The sequence below is a fragment of the Seriola dumerili genome, unplaced genomic scaffold (genome assembly GCF_002260705.1).
Source record: "Seriola dumerili isolate Sdu_G_001 unplaced genomic scaffold, Sdu_1.0 BDQW01000478.1, whole genome shotgun sequence".
Lineage (NCBI taxonomy): Eukaryota > Metazoa > Chordata > Actinopteri > Carangiformes > Carangidae > Seriola > Seriola dumerili.
Genome location: NW_019174733.1, coordinates 4,057,379 through 4,077,399, shown reverse-complemented (window position 1 = coordinate 4,077,399; position 20,021 = coordinate 4,057,379). Strand labels below are relative to the sequence as shown.

Sequence of the window (20,021 nt, the reverse complement as noted above, 5' to 3'; positions counted from 1 at the left end):
AAGCTATTATCTGGATCACACTTTACATGGGCAAACAAGACTGCCCCTCCCTCCACCTCCACCTCCCATTTAACTCAGCAATGAGACCCCCCAATTATGCAGGGAACAAGTGGCTTTTCATAAAGCCAGCGTGTCGCTCTTGATTGGTGAGGCTTGGAGCTGGCTACATGTGGACAAAGGATAGATTAGTTGTGATATAGGCACACCAAAAACCCCATTTCCTTGATTAATTTCCTGCATGCCTCGCAGAATGGCCCACTCTCTCCCCGCTGAATTCTATCTCTCCTTTTAAAGACAAACTTTCATCTTTTGATAGGTGTGGCAGCTCAATGGACAGACAGACATTTTATTGACCTAAGTTTGACCACAGCTGCCTGGACTTCAAGAGGGAATAGGAGCAGAAAGAGAAATGTGTCACTTCAACACGGGAGGATGGGCTTATTTTTCTTATGAAAAGCTCAAAGTCTTTGTGGTCCTACAGTATTTCTGCCCTCAGCCAGGATCAACTCGCTTTTCATGCTGATCTGTTTGTGCTCTCATGTCATCACCCTCTATACACACACACACACACACACACACACACACACACACACACACACACACACACACACACACACACACACACACACACACAGGCACAGGTTGCTCACTCATTCGCTGTCTCTTTCACACACCCACACACAGACACACTGAAGCACGCTAAACATCCATTTGATAATAGTGGCGAACAGATATGATGGGAGTTTATGAGGCGACGCGCGATAAAGCTGCTGTCACCTTAGGAAGTCGAAGTGTTCTTCTGACTGCCTTATTACCGTATTAAAAGCACGACTCGACGAATTCACACACACACCTCAGCCTGGCTCTGACAACCCGGCGCGATTCTGTCCAATATTCCACCAGGCTGAAATATCGAGAACAATCAAATAGACTGTCACAAGTGACAAATTATACTATTACTCCTCAAAGATTGTCATCCTTGAAATGTATTCATAGCCATTTCTTCTTTATCGGTGAGTGATTATTCCTCTAAGCAAGCAATTCCCCTGTGATAAATTGCTAATCAATTCATTTGACTGTTATGCTTTGAGAATGGCTACGAGGGATCAGCAGCATTGGTCACTCTTCTTCACATGGTGCTGTTGGGCCTGATAGATGCCAGCTGCCTGACCACCTGACTCTTAAAGGTTTATACCATCAGAAGCAGGTTGCCATCCGGACCCAGTCACGACAGAGAAAGAATTGGCCAATATTTTTGACTGAAGTGGCATTTTAGCAGTATATATTTGATGGTCCTACTACCAAAACCATGGGTCACAAATAAAGAAGATGGTATAATAGCTTTTGACTGGCCAGCTAGCTCTCGACTTGAAATGAAGTGTCCAGTTGTGAGTTATCGTGGCCAAACGTCATTTGTACAGCCTGAAAAGTGGGGACATTTTTCTAGCTTGTCACTCTCTAGCTATAGCTCATTGTCCTGAATGATGCCTCTGAACGCACAGTTGCCCTAATACGAGCATTTCACTCGCACTGCAAGAAGGCTGGTAATGGATTAGCCTGTCCATAGGAAGATAATATAGTGCGTCCACTGGCACATCCTTAAACACCAATGGTCACACATAGAGTATCAACCCTCAGCATGTCTACCACACTGCTCACACTTAGTATCATCTTAGCCGGCTGAAACAAAACAAAGATTGTTTTTTTTTTTTTACATCCACAACTAACGATTCATTTTTATCAGTTCATCTGCTGATTATTTTCGTGATTAATTGCTTTAACCAATCCATTGTTTACATTAAAATATCCCAGAGTACAAGGTTTTGAAATTGCTAGGTTTGTCCAACAAACGAAAAACCCAAAGATATTTAGTGTACGGTCACATAAGGTATGTAACAAATCCTGAATGTCTGCTTAAAAAATAACATAAATGATTAATGAATAATCAAAATAGTTTCTGATTAATTTTCTGTTAGTTGGCCAATTAATTAATCAACTAATCGTTTCAGCTCTACTTATCTCTTTTAATTTTGCTGGTAACACCTACAATATGAACATCAATGTCAAATAAATTCCAGAATTATTATACTGTACATTGTAACAGTTGATTTCCTTTTTTTTTTTTAATTTTTAATTTTAATACCTTATGAGCTCTTTCGGCCTTGTATTTTTTTGTGTGTTGTAAGTCAGTTTGATTCGCCTTGTTTTCACCTTATTTAGTAAAAGAAAAAGAAACAGTTTTGTGAAAATGGGTGTGTCATGATTTTGAATACTAGAATAAGAGACCTTGTTTTTACATGACAGAAGTAACCACATTCATAGAGATTTTTTATCAAATTTGTTTTGTAAAACGTCGTTTGTATTTTTTGTCTTTACAAATTAAGATCCCTGTAATAATAATAATAATGAATCAACATCAATATCATAAACAAAACTGGTCCCAGTGTTCACTAGGGAGCTCACAGCATTAAAAACTCCAGTGCACTCTAAATTAGCCGTTGAGTTTTGATCTCTGTATGGATCTGCTGGAGTGCCTATTGAGTCTGAGTAAAGAGTGGTCTAAATCGGACAGTGCTGCTAATGTGAGGGAAGTTTTAGATTAATGAGTCTCCTGCCCTCTCAGGATATTGATCAAACCCAATCTGGCCAGGAACGATTTCCCATGCTCCCCTGCTGTAATATTAATAATGTATCAACATCATGAGCAAAACTGGTCACAGTATTCCTTGGGGCACCTACAGGATAAAAAACTCAAAGCTCCAAGAAATGTGAGGCACACTTTAAATTAGCTGTTGAGTTTCGATCTCTGTATGGATCTTTGGGAGTCGTTATAGAGTCTGAGAAAAAAGCGATCTGAAATGGACAGTCCTGCTAATGTGAGGGAAGTTTTACATTAAAATGCTTTAAAAATTTCATTTCCTTTATTGTAAATAGACAAAAAATTAATTATTAAAACCTTTTTAAATGGCTGGGCATCATAAGGAGAAAAAAAATCATAGCTTATATAATGTTTCACGTTGGTGACTGGCTTGGAAATATAACTTTAAATAAATTAAAAAATAAGAAACAGGTTTTTAGCTGTAATTTTACCTCTATAAAAGAGAAATTACCAATACCAAGACACAAAAATTGGTAATATTGTTTTATTTTGATTTACAGATATCAGATAAATCAACAGCACATCTCATTTAATTTTACAATAAAATAAACCTGAAGAAATCTTATACCAGAATACTACATTATAAAAAATATAAAAATGACAAAAAACAACCGTAGCAGCACATTAAAAACTCAGAAAGAGCTGTTACCCTGAATTAACATAATGGCATCGTTAGGAATTACATCCATTAGGATATCGAATTCTTTGGGGTTTAAGTATAACATTGATTTAAAAAAATACACCTCTTAATAAAATGAGCGTTTGCATGAGCATTACCAAACTGTAGATGGACATCAACAAAAACTGAAGAACTCAGGGCACAAGGTTAAGATATGTTTATAAAGTTTATTTTAAAGTGTAATTCAGGGGAATGAACGTAAAAATTTCTGCTTTAACAGAGTTTTGTTTTTCCAAACAAAAAACCCTCATTAGACAATTATTGATTACACCAGTGTGAGCAGGAACAATTGCTGCTGAAACCCTGCTGTTTTCTTTGTCCTTTCCTAGTCAGTGACTGCACTGGCACTAGCCAGAGGCCATCACTGCAGTCACTGTTGGGTTGTTGTGTTTGATTATTTTTTTATACAGTTGTGTCGTTGCAGTTTGATGACAGTACTCTTTTGAGCTCTTTACACATGATAACAGACAGCAACAACAAAAACACACTGTTAGGTTATGCAGTAATGTGTAGTTCTACACTGTTGGTCTGACAGTATGTGTAGCTGGAGATCTGAACAACCAGATCACATGACCAATGTAATTGTGTAGGGACCATAGTTCTTACACAGTCGACTATATAGGAACTATGTACTTTATTAGCTAAGTGTGACCTGACAAGCTGAAGCTTTTCCAGAAACAGAATATGGAGACTCTCCAACCATGGTGAAGCTGTTTGGATTCTTCATCATAGATATATACAAAAACAAGCTTTAGACTTCAACCCCAGAAACCGCAACAGCCTCAGTTTGAAGCTGCTTCCTCTTTCTGCAGCAGCTCTGTCGCTGGCCCTCCTGCAGGCATCGTTAGCCAGACGATGATGGGAGCTACCTCGGACATAATGGGAGGGTTGACTGACCCCTGACCCCGTATCGATCCGTTGGCTGTGTCCAGCTGGGCCTCCCCAAACCCAGTCAGCTGAAGAGGTGTTTAAAAGCTAACGCCCCAGCTCCCATCCACTCTGCTACACACTCATTAATTACATCACTTACCTGTGACAGTGACAAACCGGCTCGGCCACGCCGCAGTTTATTAGGGTCACTGTATAAAGACCAGGCCAAACCCAGATCAAAAGTGTGTGCGTGTGTGTGTTTGTGTGCGTTTGTGTGCGTGTGTGTGCAATGGAGAGTGAAAGACCCCATCTCATACAGTATGGGATTATGAGTATAGATGCATGCTCCAGAGGGGAGTGTGACTGTTTTGTCCTGGCCTGTCGAGCTCCTTAGTGGGGAAATTTATTTTGATTTATTTGATATGTTGAAAGACAAAGATTGCCAATTTCCTTGTACAGACAAGAATATGAGTATAGATTCGAGAAACACAAGGGGGGAAAAAAAAATCACAAACAAAACCTCCCAGCAAAGTTTATCATTGTAGTCCTTGTAAAACACCACACAAGCAAAGGAATTTGACATGTTTTTGGATGAAATATAAAATCTTGCGGATTTAAGACCACTTTCTTTTTTATGTCTTTTGTGTTTTTACGTTCTATGCCAATTTGCTGACTCAGTTCTTGGCCAGTCTTTGTTGTCTTTGCTGCTCACAGGCAGCTGGATGTTTGTGGCCCATTCACTCCTCAACTTTTGTTGCTGCCTTTGCATCGCCTCCTATTTCTGCAGGTGTCTCCAATCCCAGATCCACCAAAAAATCACCTCGTTCCCCCGCCTTCACCCTTCTATCGTTTCTCCTTTTTCAGTATTCGCCTTCCTTTTCTCTTTACTGAAGCCCTCTACACAATAAAAGACTATTGGTTTCCTCTTGCCATACCTTTCCCACTACACACTGGTATTTCAATCTCGACTCAATCGAGAAGGCTGACCTGCAGACATAAAGAATTGGCTTTAAGGCTTTCGAAATGGAACTAAATCTGCTGCAGGTCACACTGGGGGAAAATAAGCGGCAAATGTAAGTAAGCATGAAATAGTTTTTCATAAATAATCCAAGTGACAGCAGGCTTTCTAATGGTGCCAGGGGGCTGTAAAAGAATATGTTGCCAATTTCTCCCCTATTAAAGTGAAATAGAAAGCCAAATACATAACAGTGGTGCCGGAAAAGTTGCATACCTGGGCCCGTTGGAGTGGAGATTGAGGACACAGTTGGGTGTTAGAGGTATTTGTAGTTGGAGGTAAGGTGGTGGAGTGATTGCTGGCCTTGCAGTCAAGGTCTTTTCACTGCGGGAAAAAGAATGCCCCTCCTTCACATCAAATCAATTGGTCAATAACTGCCCCCCTTTTCCTGCGTGTGCACAGGTAGGCAGCTCTCATCTGTCCCTGCGCAATGTTGATTTGATTTGCACTTATGTTTTTACAAATAATCAATGCTCCATTTTGACTAATACAAAGGCCTGTAACAGTATACATCGTCAGAGAAGGAAAAGGAGCGAAACCAGGAAAGAAGGTGAAAGTAGTAATGGGAATGCCATTGATAGAAAAGATAAATACCAGGATGTCACAATGCTGCGTGGGTCTAAAATATCACAGAACCATTCGTAAAAGTAGCAATACTGCAATATAGAAAGAAAAAATCTAGAAATGTAAAATCTTAATTTACAAAGAAGGTGCTCAAGTACACCTCATATTTGTATTTGAAAAATATACTTTCACTTACATTCCACTACTGAAGGTAACCTTGGTATGTTATCATCTCTTCTGTCAGTTTCTTTCTTTGTTTGATTGAAATGCTTATTATTTCCTGAAAAAAAAATTGCATGCATGAGGTTGAGGAAACCTTTCTATGAAGCTGTCACATTATAGGGTGTGTACGTGAGTGGGGAAAAGAGGGATGTTGCATGAAATTGGGCTGTTTGTTAATCCAGCTATGAGAGAGAGAGAGAGAGAGAGAGAGAGAGAGAGAGAGAGAGACTGATTTGAAGTCCCTGTTCGTCAGACTCAGTTATTTATTACTATTAAATGGTTAATTTTCCTGGGTGCCCTGAGGACTTAGGGGTCTGTTAAGATGTAAGGAAGAGTTGTCAAGGGCTGGTGTGAATGCTTGATGTACTGTATTAAAAGAGCACTTTTGAGGGATCTAATATGGATTGGTGCTGGTCCCTCATATGTATCCCATTTTTACTTAAACAGGAGGAAAATGATGATATGACTCCCATGACTTTATTTAATTTTATGTTCAGAGAGTATTTGATATACAAGATTCCATATTAAGTATCCATATGTATTTGTGTATTAGATTTTTTTTCTCTATATCTTTTATATATATATATATCTGTCTACACTCAGTTGGCGGTTTATTACGAACACCTAGCTAAAACAAATGCAGTCTAATACAGCAATCCTGATGGTCACAGTTTTCAGTTTTTGTTGAACCTGTTTTAAAGAGGTGCTCATTCAGCTTTATGGTCATTTTGGAGGCTGCCGTTTGTTGTGCTGTTGGAACTATATTGTGTTATAGACACGGGTGTCTATTATTTTGACCACCCCATTTGTTTCAGTGAGGGTAGGCTAAATTACAGAAACACCACCTTTATAATACATTACTTTTACCTCCTGTCTTTAAGTATTTTTATCAAAACTTTTTCCAGTTAAAAACAATTAAATTTATGAGAGCTCCAGTTGGTGAAGAGTAGATCTTACATGGCTGCAGTACTGCTCTGTGCATATTAATCATGTGACCACTTGAGAGCTGCTCTAAATATTTCTCTTACTCTTGATTGCTTTTACTTTTTTTTTCTTCCTAAGTTGTCTTAAGAACAGTCTTATGTGTGTGTAATTTTTAGAAGTTTGATAAATATGGGCTCAAAACCTCTCTTTTCCAATGTTTATTATTCCAAGGTATTTTGCCCTGGTGGTTAGCTTGAAGTCACACCACCTAAATAGCCTAAATTATCCACTGTTCTGTGTTGTGTTAAGTATTTGTGGCAGTTTGATACCAAGAGGAACCAGATACAAACAAACAGTGCATAGCTCCTATAAAATTAGCTGAATTGATTGTATTAGTGTAAATTGATTTTATCATAATGTAACTGAGGCAGTGCTGCATTTCTAGCCATTCTGCCAAAAGTTTCTTGACAAGCCTGTTGGTCTTTTCACCAAGTGGAAGATATTGTTGAAGGCTGATGTGAATGGTTTTTCCCACTTGGCTGCTCGTAATCACGGCTTAAACTTTTTGACGTGGATGCTGCATAAGGCCTGGCTTATAGTCAGTGTTCCAGTTCATACCAAAAGATGGGATTGAGGTCATCGTCTTTTGTAGGCCAGTTGGGTTCTCCCACAGCAAACTCTGAAAACCATTTCTTTATGGACCTCACGTTGTGTATTGTCATGTAAAAACAGGAAAGAATTTTCCCCAGACTGCTGCAACACAGTTGATGTGGTACCAGAACTCAGTGGTGTCCACATAGTTTTTTTTTTTTTTTTTTTTTTTTTTAATCTTTTGTTATTCGACTAAATACATAATTTTGGAGAAAAAAAAATACACTGAAGGCATGTCAAACGAATCTGTCTCTATCTCTCACACTTACTCTGTGTATGCTTAAATTTATGTGTCTGTGTGCAGGCCCCTCTTGTCTCTGCTCAAGTTTCCTCTCATTAGGCAGTCCTGACAGCTGCTGGAAGAGGCAGAGGAGCCATACTAATCAGCTGACAGTAATAGCACTCTTTACCACCCCACGATACAAGAGAGGGAGAAAAGAGAGCAAACAAACACCAATTACTGTCCGTCACGAGGAGGAGGGGGGCAATCGTGTTTGGGCACTCTTTGTAATCATGTGCTCCTTGCTGTACTTGCAGACCAATAAATAGGGTCAGCCGGATTTGTGTCCACAGGGAGGAGATGAATATTAGTGTCAAGTAGGAAAACACAATTTTTGTCCTCTGACCTGGAGAGTGAGAAGCTTGTTGAGTTTAATAGTCTTGTGCCTGTTTTGTGTTTGGGTCTGTTATCCTCTTTCATTTTCGAACATTCACCCCCCCCCACATGTCAGATAACTGCAGGTTTTCTGCTAAGCTGATGGAACAGCAGAAACAAAGAGGGCAGTTAAAGTGCTATTAGTTTTGATTGGTTAGTAATGGGCTCTTATTCACTAGCCAATGTATTGATCCATCAGTAATCAATTTTGCCTCATTCCCAACCCATGAGCTGAATCTCAGTCCATTTACTGAAGTGTCTGCGTCAAGACGAAAATTGACCCCAGCCCTTCACATACTAAATTCTGATGAGACGATCCAGTTCCTCTTTAATGTGGAGTTCTGTCACATTGCAGTGGAACACACACATCAGTCACATACATGTTACAGCCTGTTGGCTTCAGAGGCTGTCTGAGAGACTGTCTGCTGTCTCTGACCTGCGGATGCGCCTCATCTGTTGGTTCTGGTCTTACTCGAGCCGGTTCCTCTGGCCTGTTCACGGTGGTCTAGGGTAACACTTTCTCATCCCTCTCAGGATCACATCCTTGATAGCAACAGCTCCTCAATTATGCAGGGACAAAGAGAGATCGGCTGTCTGCTTGGATGTGGACAAGATAATATGGTGACACTGAGTGTGCATTACATCAGTTCTCTGCATGGGTCAAGGCTCTGGGTTTGGAGCCAAGACCTTCAAAGGACAGTGCAGCCAGTTAACCTTATTTGAACAAGTTTCTTAGGAGGTGGTATTTGATACCGACTCTACATTTAGACATTTCGAATAACAAATTTTAACTCAATTTTTCTAAGCTAACGCATAGCATACACCTCAGTAGACATACTGTATCTTTAAAAAAAGTCAGTGCTGCTTCTGATGATTTTTTTTCTGTCTGTTGCCTGTTTGAGCTGTTACATTCAGTTGTAGTGTAATAGCTCAGTAGCCACATGTCTGCAGCAGAGTTATCACATCGCAATTGTTTATGTGGCTTTTGCAGTCTCTGAGTAAGTTTTTGAGCTCAGCTTTAAACAGTGCTTTCAGTCACGGGTGAGGAGCTCCACCTCTAAAAGCTACTGATTCAGTCTGTGAAACTGATGATTCAGAATAGTCAGTTTAGTCTTAATACATTCAAACATACAAGCCCACTAATATTAGGAAATTGCAGAACCTACAATTATCTGGCAAACATGATGTACACTAAAGACTGTGTTTAAATCATTAGTGCAACATTTTGTTAAATATGCTTATTTGCTGCCAAGAGTTAGATGTGAAGTTTGATACTGTGCTCAGGTCCATATACTAAATGTGTAGCTGGAGCATGTAGCCGGTTAGCTTAGCTTAGTATAAAGACTGGTGGTAAAAAAACAGCTAGTTCGGCTCTGAGGGTAAAAGAATTTGCCTACCACCCCTTCTATAAAGATCACTAATTAACATGTTATATCCTGTGTTAATATAGACAAAAAAATTTACAATTTGCTGTTTTCCAGTGGCGATTTCTTGTCTGGGACCAGTAACTTTATGTCAAGTGTCTGCTGGTAGCTAACAAATAGTTTGATATATAACCCCCCCCCATAAAAGGACAAGTTATTGTTTTTACAGATCAGACATGCATGATATAATGTGTATATTTGTGCGCTTTAAAGGTGCTGATCTTTTACCTTTGGATTAAGTAGCCAGGCTGGAGCCAGCCTAGCTATTACCCAGTCTGTATGCTCAGCTAAACTAACAGACTGCTTGCAACATATTTACTACACAGACATGAGAGTGGTATCAATCTTCTCATCTTTCTCTGCAAGAAAGTAAATAAGCATAATTCCCCAATTGTCAAACTAATATTTTTTTCGCTGATGAGTTTACATGAATCAATGGTGCGATTAATAAGATATGAAACAAACAAGCTCCTTTTTTTAAACTACATTCTTGGTTGAATGGGTCGCCCGGGTCACATTTAGATATTGTTAAGTGGCTTTGAATAGCTCCCTTGATTTCACAGTTCCAAATGACCCGCGATAATCAGGCCATTAAAATGAGCCCATTCTCCACATCTGACACACTTCCACTCCCGCCTCATTTGAATAACAAATCAGCTCTGGAGTGCTTTCTCAAACAGAAAGGGGGGAAAAAAAGAGGGAAAACCGACTTTCTCTTTATTTTCAGGTTAACCTTATCTCTATATTCAGCAGCAAAGATAGTAAGTAAGCTAGAGGGGGGGAAAGGTCCTGTCAAAAGTGCCAGTGCCTGTGTGAAAGTACCCGGTTTTCTTAATTCATCCCTTAGGACCGGATAAGTCTATCAATCTGTTAAATTGGAAAGCCATTAGGTGCCCTGGTTTATGTGTTTCAAGCTGTTAACTAGAGGCTGATTGATTGTTGTTCCTTTGATGGGATATGCTGATCTAATCTCACTGTGTGCACGTTTGCAATAAATTACACAATTCATTTCCCCCATTTAGAGGTGGGGGGAAATCACACCTCCGGGCATGCCTACGCTCTGCAGGCAAAAGAGCAGGGAACCTATTTTATGGTGCCATTTAGTCAGCAAGCTTTCAGCAATCCCAGCCTTCTTTCTAACCCCCTCCCTCGCCCTCTACCCCTCCAAAAAATCGAAGCATAATCAAGGTGTATGTTTAGAAAATTTATTGTTATAATTTTCCCCCATAATCTCTTCCATTTTCCTGCAGCCACGCTGACATAGATCATCATCTAAAAAGAGAGAATGGATAGCAGTTTAAAATTTATCGGTCTTTGATTCTCAATTATACGTGTTTATGACTTCATCTGTCTTCAGTGACTTCAACCTTTTCCATTATGGCGGAATATTATTTGTACGGAATCCATTAAATTCACAAGGCAGGACTCTAATGGTCGGGCTGCAGCGATTTGCAGAGGGAAAAGTTTTGAAAGGCTGGCTTTAGGAAAAACGCGGCTGTTATGACACAAGAAATTGCTTTATTGATGGTCTGCTCTGCTGCCTGTGCATTTGGCCATTTGTTACCCGGCCCATGTCTATATCTCAGGTTGACACTGATGAGAACTTTTCTGTTGCCCTCTCCAGATTACCGAGTTGTAATGACACATCCAGGCAGGCTGGGTAAAAGCTGACGATCCAGGGCAGAGTTTTTAGAGGTACAGAGGGTGGATATTGAGGCTGGGCGCCTGGAGGGCTCAGATGAAGCTGCTCATAATAGAGAAAAAGGGCTACATCGCTTCTATGACTGTTTCCATCCAAACCTTACAGAGGTCATCATCTCTGCTGAAAAACAATAAAGGAAGAAGGAGTGATAAAATGTAGATAAAATGAGAGCATGGCAGATAAAAAGGAGAACACATCTTTTCTGTGCCCATATCTACTCATGAGGTACATGCTAAGTGACATGTTTTCAAATATTTCTGTTTGTATTTTTGTGTCTTGCACACAAAGTGCCCAAGGATATTTTAAAGCTCAGTCTTAATCAAAATATTCTGCCTTCTCTCCCGATACAGAAATGTCATGTGCTTGTCCAGCATCAAACCAAGGTATTTGTACTCATGAATGAATGATAGCACGATTGAAAGTTTAAAAACAACAGAATATCTCTCCAATTATTTTTACACTATTTGTGTTTCGTCTTGATTCACCACCAGTCTCCATTTCCAGCACCATTCTGCAACAATGATCAGCATAATCAGCATAATCTATCTTTTTCATGTTCAGCAACTAAAACCCCACACATAATAATATGACAACCTGATCATCGACAAGCTTTAATTTGAAGATCTAAATCATTAATATAAATAGAAAACAATGCTGGAGACAAAACATCTTCCTTCATACCAAATTGTTGGGAAAACCATTCAGCTGTACATTCATTAACCTGAACACGGGCAACAGGTGCTTGATAAAGAGACTTAATGGCATAATAAAACTTCCCATGAAGTTTAATAACCAATACTGAAGAAGTTCCCTATTAATCCAATCAAACGCTGTCTTGCAATTAATAAAGCAAACAAATGTAGGCGTATTCTCCCTAAATCTCGCATGTATAATTGAAGTGACTGCATATGATCAATACATGCTCTGGCCTTTCTAAATCCATTTTACTCAGCCAATAGATCTCTAATTTTTTGAAGATTTAGGAATAGGTTTAATAACCGTGTTATGCTATTGTGGGTGAAATACCACTCTCAAAACTAGACTGAAACAATCCATAGTAGATATTACACAACCTTGGCGACTTTTAGTTTTGCATCTATTACATTTTTTACCTCTTCTTCAGAGGTACATTTAAAAACATATTACAGTTATACACTATTACAGTTATATACATAGGCTTTCATTTCTGATTCCATTACCTAGTAGTAGTTATTTCATTCACAAAAAAAACATCATCAAATGAGTTGTTTACGAAAGCCCTAAAATCTACATTTTTTTTTTTTTTTTTTGCCTTTCAGGGCTTCTGTAGTTGTTGCACCCAGACAGCAAATCCACAAAATTTTTTTTCACTTTTGTACAAATAATAATAATAATAATAATGATAAGAAGAAGAAGAATTTAATACAAACAGAGCAACATTCACCATTCTCTAGTTATACCTCCATGGGTATTTACCTGGACTGTCTGGGACCCAATCTATGAATTCCATTCAAAAACTGCTGGGGATTATGAGTTTATAAGGGAGTCGCCTTCATGGTACAATTTTTCTAGAATAATGTAAACCGTCTTTAACAAAGTAAGATCTCCCTCTCCCTCATAACTATTAATGTTGCTGTCTGAATTATTTCTGTCAGGAATATTACCCACATCATTCAGTCAATTGCCAGGACTACCGATGCGACTAATGAAATCCACACACAAATAAACAGCATCCACTTCAGATAGAATAAACACATGAGCCATTACATGGAATGAGAACCAGTTGATCTTGTGGATCTCAGATCCCTCTGATCCAGAAAAAGTATTTTTAAATTGTAGTGCTAGTATCCCTTCTACTGATTTGTGCTTTATTAACTCAGATTTTTCGTAGTTAGAAAACCAACGCCCACAAATCCTTTAACTGCCTTTTTGTGCATTGTTGGGTTGTGTCCAAACCAGGTATAAGTCTGCAAGTCAAAGGCTTTATTGCCTTTTTAAATGCGTTTCATTAACTGAGTTTTTCGAGATAGGTATGCACCTCGTTAATCTGAGATTTGAGTGAAGCACTCTGATTTAAGTGTCCTTTTTTGCCAAGATAGCATTCATATCACTGGTTTCAGCTTTTTTCTTCTCTTTAAGCCGCGTCATATTGTATACAGGCTGATTTTAGCACAGAATTATTCAATATTAAAATAATTGATATACTTCCCTTCACCTACAAGCTTGTGAACAACACCAACTGGAACTGGAACCTCTATCTAAAAGTGACTAGTCATACACTAAGGGAATATTACAGCCTCATGTGACTGAAGTACATTTGCCAGGAGAGCTGTCCTCTTCATCTTAAATACATGTTGTTTCCTGTTTACACAGAAAGTAACAAGATTCCCTCTAGTCAAGTGGCTGCTGAAGTGTTCCAACCTGAATGACATTGAGCTCCTTCGACTGGCTGGTGCAAGGGGCCGAGTAAAAGCTAATCAGGCTGTAATTCAAGGTTCGCCTGGCCACTTACAATCGATACCTGCACAATCCCAATTAAAGCTTGCCGGGTCAGTGGAGGGCCACCAATTCCTTTACAAGTTAAATGCAATACTTAAATCTAAGCTATCTCAGTGTGGCCTTCATTGGTTTAATGGCTTGTCCCAAACAGGAGTATCCAGTGAAAAGTGCAAAGAGGACACAGGGTGGACAGGTTTCAGAGATAAATGCTGCTGTATGTGTGAACACAGTTTTACACCAAGACCTTCTTGTGCAAATGGATTCTGTGTAAACTCTGTGCTTCAAATTCCTCACACCTGCCGAAAACAATATGTTCTAGGGCTTCATCAGTTGCTGTCCATCTTTACCTAAGCCAGAGTCATTTTTTTACTATTAGATTGTGTTCAGGTTATGAAATATGATGCATTTCTGTAGATTAAACTACAGAACAAGGCATTTTTTACATTCTGATTATACTTTAAGTACATTTTACTAATAATGCTTAGCTACTTTTACCTAAGTTACATTTTCACATTTTCATTGCCAGACCTTTACTTGCAATGAATTATATTTGTATTACAGTATTTGCTATTTTTACTTAAGTAAAGGATCTGAATATTTCCTTCACCAGTGCCTAGAACTCAAAATAACAAACTCACAGCTCCACCATCAACATCTCTTACCCACCTATTTCTTCTATTCTCCTTCCAGTTTTCTCCCTCTGAGCTTTTGCCATTGCGTTCATGTCTTTTATCACAATTTTGACCCACAGAAAGGAATTCTCACAAGATATCAAAACAAAAATCTATATTTAATATGGGAGCAATTACAAAGTGAAGTTGGCTGCACAGGGCCGTTGTCACCAGAGCGCGTGTTTTTCATCAAATAGGTCATTAGACGATGATGGATGTAAACCTATAAAGTATCTAAACTGGACCTTTTAACAAACCACGAGCAACACTATCATTTCTCTAATAGAACCTGCTGACCGTGTCATTCCCTCCTGCCATTTGTCATTTTTCCTTGTGAAATAATCAATATCTGGGTGCTTTGAAATAAATAATATAAAAGTCATAGTAACCTACCCGAGGAGCAACAAAAATAGACTTATGGAGCATTCACAAGGCCTATGTAGCCTCTGGCCAATGTCTACTACATGTTTCTAATCAGTGCATAATATGAACTGTATCTTTTAAAGTAGAGCCTAGCAGATCTTGTTTATTTTCATAGTTACAATTTGTTGTGTTCTCTGTGTCCCCAGTTAAACATGTTGGACTGTCATTATATCAGAAAAGCATTGAAGTACATTATTATTTGTGGCATAAATATTGCTGTGCTCTTCAGGTCAATATGACAAATATATACAAGAGTTAAATTTTATCAAACTCTTATTTTTGTTCTATTTCTATCTCTTCTTTTTAGTTAGCATTGTAACCAGCTAGACCCGGCTGAGCTGTCCTGTCTCATCACTTTCCGATACCGAGTCACTAGTATCCAATCTGGCCTGAAGAAATAGCGCTGCTCTGAGGGTGTATTGTAACCTCTTGTTTTGTACAACAACAATGGTGGAAGCTCTTGGCAAGCGACCATCACCACCAACCGCTCCCAGCAAGAAACAAAGTTCGGGTGCAGAGAAAATTTACAAATAGCCCCTTGAATCCTTACCCAAGACAGCTGTCTGGTTTTGTTACCTGTTGTGTGAATTGACAACATCAGCACATACAGCTCTGAAGCTGTATAACTCTATATTATTATCTGGATCTGCACCAAAGTATGCAAACCTATAGCTCTCCAAACCAATCGCATTTTTTAACCAGATCCACACCAAACTCCTATAAATCAATACTTTTTAAGAGTGCTTCAAGACTGACCAGAATGAAGTTTCTTTTTATTCTTTGTGTTCAGTGTGAACATAACTGGCATCTGATTCAGTTGTACTACAATAATATGAAATGACTATCTGAATATTCTGTTTCACACAAGTACCATAAGAATTTATAGTCCATCTTCCTTACACCTCCAGAAATCAAAGATTCAGACCCCGAGGAGCTGGCCATATTCCCATATTCACAAATATCAAAATAATGTCAATTCTTGGATTTTGTACAAAGACAAGCTCCCACCTCATACTGAGAGTGTCATGAAATAGCTGTGATGCTGACCACATAAGGAAAGGCGGTACTTAACATCCAGAGTATCTCCACTTGAGCGGCTCACTAAATGAATAACACATGTTAATTACACAGATGTGTTGGTGCGTGTGGGAACTCCACAGATGACAGGGGAAAAAAAGCAGCCAGTACAACCTTTACCTCGTCACTGACACCTGTCATTATGGCTGCATGTCAGATGGCTAATGAATGTGTTCAGGGACCAGATGATGATGATTCATAACTGAAATGGATACATCTCAGTTCAGCCATGTGATCAAACTGTTTTATATTACAGATACGCTATATTAAGAACCGTCTTGTCACTGTCTCTCTTGGTCTCACCTAAGTTTGTTTTTTGTCCCTTTGGAGGACGATGCATTGACAGTTCCCTAATCTTAATCATAACCAATGCATGTCTACCCCAACCTTAACCAAAACATTCATCTTCACCTTAAAATTCAATATCATGCCTTGTTGGGAACCGCTTTCTGCCACCAAATTAGAGATGACTACCCATAATGTGACAGTAGCCTATAATGCAATTTTCGTCCCCACGTCACTAATACACGCTCCTTCCACACACTTGCATTTCACCAACGTGGCCCACAGAGGGTGCTGTCTCCCTGTCTTCCTCTACACCAGCTTCCAACCAGTAGACTGTTTTTTTTTTTTTTTTTTTTTTTTTTTTTTAAACAAGTCAATTAATATCAATGAGTGAATATACATAGCACATTTACAAAGAGTGCAATCTGAGGGATGAATTAACCAAATCGATTAGGGGGGAATAAATGACTGCGCGACCGGCAGACATTGTGGAAGTGGCCCTCGCTGAAAATCAATGAATTAGAAATATGAATCTAATCGCCCATTGGTGACATGTCGAGTAGCTGCAGCCTGATCTCAGGCCTTTTTCATATTGTCTCTGAGAAGCGAGAATTAGGGGACTGTTTGACGATTCGACTGCTGGCATGGTGACCATATATACACTCTTATTAAAGCTATATGTAATTGTTTTGTCGAGTTTGGATGAAAATTTTCACCATTCTGCACAAGAAATGAGGCATATTAGTGATTGAAAAATATGATGATGAAACTTTTGCTCCATTTTAATTTCTGTGACTGTTTTTATGAGTTTGCATATAGCGGGGGTTTTATGTGCTGCTGAGTAGGATGTTACTGGTTTATTCATCTGGCATACACACACGCATGGGTGGATTTTATTCAATGTAATTCGTTTTAACGGATTCACTATATAAAAGCACAATTAGGCCTTAGATTATCCAGTATTAGGTCCACAGACTGCAGCCTTTTTAAAAATTTCTTTAAAATACATATGTTTTGTTGATATTTCGAGAAATGATCTATTCAAAAATAGCCACATTTTAATAATCCACCATACACCTGCATCCTGAATGGAAGTGGTTCAAAATATGTTTCTAAATAGGAAAAACAAACTCTGGATTATGAGTAACCTCTTGCTGTCCATCTGTGGCTGACTGTAGGCTAATGTTAGTTGCGTGTTGAGGCGCTTGTTCTGACGGCGCTTATCCCAAACCTTCCTTTTTGGCGCTAACAGCCCTGTGTTCATTTGCTGCCTAATTGGACTATATGAGACCAATAACAGGCGAGCGCACACCGCCTGCAGCCAGAGCGCACAGAGAGGGAGGATGGTCTCTCTCTCTCTCTCTCTCTCTCTCTCTCTCTCTCTCTCTCTCTCTCTCTCCCTCCCTCTCCCCCCTCACCGTCTCTCCCTTAATCCCATTTGCCATTGTACATGCCCAATCGCCTATACTTTCCGCATTTAACTTGGATGACATTTTTATTTCATCATTAGCATCAGACTGACTGACACGGTGGACACAGTTTGCGTTTTGACGAAAGAGCCCGGAATGAGACATCTCCATGTTATTAAATTTTTTCACGCCTCAAACATTTTATTTTATTATTTTTCTAGGCTAGAAGGACGTGTGTTTTGACGCGCTCCCCGAGTGTGAATCGAGTCTCCGCGTTAAATCATTGAGAAGAATAAAACAGGAGCTCCACGCAGTCCGGATATCGACTGTCTGTAAATCAGCCTTGTTTTTTTTTTTTCTTTTGTAATTCCTGCTTCCGTGGTCCTCTGCGTTCAGACCACAACCACAGCGATGCCAGAGACAACGCAAGAGACGTGCGCTTCGGCCAAAGACTCTCCTTTCTTCATTAAGAACCTGCTGAACTGTGATAGCAAACCGTCCAAACCCAAGCCCGTACTGGCTGCCACCAAGGCGGCATTGGAGGGAGGATTTTCCCTTTCTCAAGTCGGGGACTTGCACTTTCCACGTTTTGACCTGCCCGCACAGAGGTTCAGTCTACCGGCTCACTACTTGGAGCGCACCTCGGCGTGGTGGTACCCCTACACCCTCAGCTCATCCGCCCACCTACACAGAACTGAAGGTAAGGCTGAGACAGAAAACTACAGTATTTATTATATATGATGGATACATAGAGGGTGTCACTTACGAGCAAGCAACCGCCACACCTTTAGCCTTTGGATTATAGCCTATTTTGATGTTGGAGTTTTTTCTCTTAATCATTTAAATAGAGAAGGAAAACTTTGATTAGATTTTTTATTTTTAAAAAAAAGTCAAATCATTGGTAACATGTCCCCTGTGCGTTTGGTGACATTATAACATCTTGTCAGCAACCTGTCATTGCACTTCCTCCTCGGAATTGCACTCGATAAAAGTGGAATTTGTGCGTTTTGGAGATAGGAAATAATAATAACCCTATACCACACCACAGAGTGCATAGTGATGTGACGCCTTGTCCTCAATGAAGGCCTATTTTGTTATGCCACGACGCGGGATAATAGATCAATAAAGTGACTCACTGTGCATAAAATGAAGTAGACATCATGAAATCATCGGGTGAGGGTGACGATGCGCAACGTGCTTTTGATTTGTCTATTGGCGCTCACTATGAACATCTTACCCCCGAGGCCTGGCCACTGACAGCCTGTTCCTGTGATTTATTCACGTGGGATTTAAAACACGCTGATATGAATGGCACTATCATGCAAAGAAAAGATGTGATTTCTTTCAGTTTTTTTAAGTTAGGAGAATGATAGTGAAACGCTGATTTGTTGAAACAAGACTAAGAAGTAAAGCAGGCCAATGGATTATGAATGTTTTACTTATTCTATTAAAAATGCCCTTTTTCGTAGGGTATAAATAGTAGCCTGATTTAGTACATAGTTGAGTATGGTGTTGTCTGAAAATGGTTTATGTTTATGTTGTAAGTCTAATTTTCTGGCACTATTTATAATCATTTTCGTTTTTCTAAAGTAGTACCAGAGCAGTGTCAACAGGGTGTAATAAAAGCACAAATACATAGAACATCAGTCCTCAGTGATAATGACCACATCTCCCTGTTTCCCCATTCCAGTCACCGAGAAACCACAAGCCAGGGACTCCTCTCCAACCTCGGGCACCGACAGAGACTCTCCGGACATGGTGCTCAAATCCGAGCCAGACGCCAAAGACGACGACGAGGATGATGAGCACAATAACAACAAAAGTGGTGACGAGATAATCCTGGAGGAGAGCGACGCGGAAGAAACCAAAAAAGACGAACTGGAGGAGTGGAAGAAGAGAGACGACGACAAGAAGCCGTGCCGCAAGAAGAAGACGCGCACGGTTTTCTCCCGGAGTCAGGTGTACCAGCTGGAGTCCACCTTCGACATGAAGCGGTACCTGAGCAGCTCGGAGCGCGCCGGCCTGGCCGCGTCCCTCCACCTGACGGAGACTCAGGTGAAGATCTGGTTCCAGAACAGGAGGAACAAGTGGAAAAGGCAGCTGGCCGCGGAGCTGGAGGCCGCGAACCTGAGCCACGCCGCGGCGCAGAGGATAGTCCGAGTGCCCATCCTCTACCACGAGAACTCGGCCTCGGAGAGCGCAGGTGCCGCTGCCAACGTGCCCGTGAGCCAACCGCTGCTCACCTTCCCGCACCCTGGCGTATACTACTCCCACCCCATCGTCACATCCGTGCCGCTGCTGAGACCGGTTTGA

The 20,021-nt window shown here is 40.0% G+C and overlaps 1 protein-coding gene across 1 annotated transcript; it reads left to right on the top strand.

Moving 5' to 3' along the window:
• The first annotated feature begins 18,119 nt into the window (after positions 1-18,119).
• Positions 18,120-20,021, top strand: LOC111235353 (homeobox protein HMX3-A). Its single transcript, XM_022763787.1, has 2 exons — positions 18,120-18,408; positions 19,399-20,021. The coding sequence occupies exons 1-2, from the start codon at positions 18,120-18,122 to the stop codon at positions 20,019-20,021; spliced, it is 912 nt and encodes a 303-aa protein (XP_022619508.1).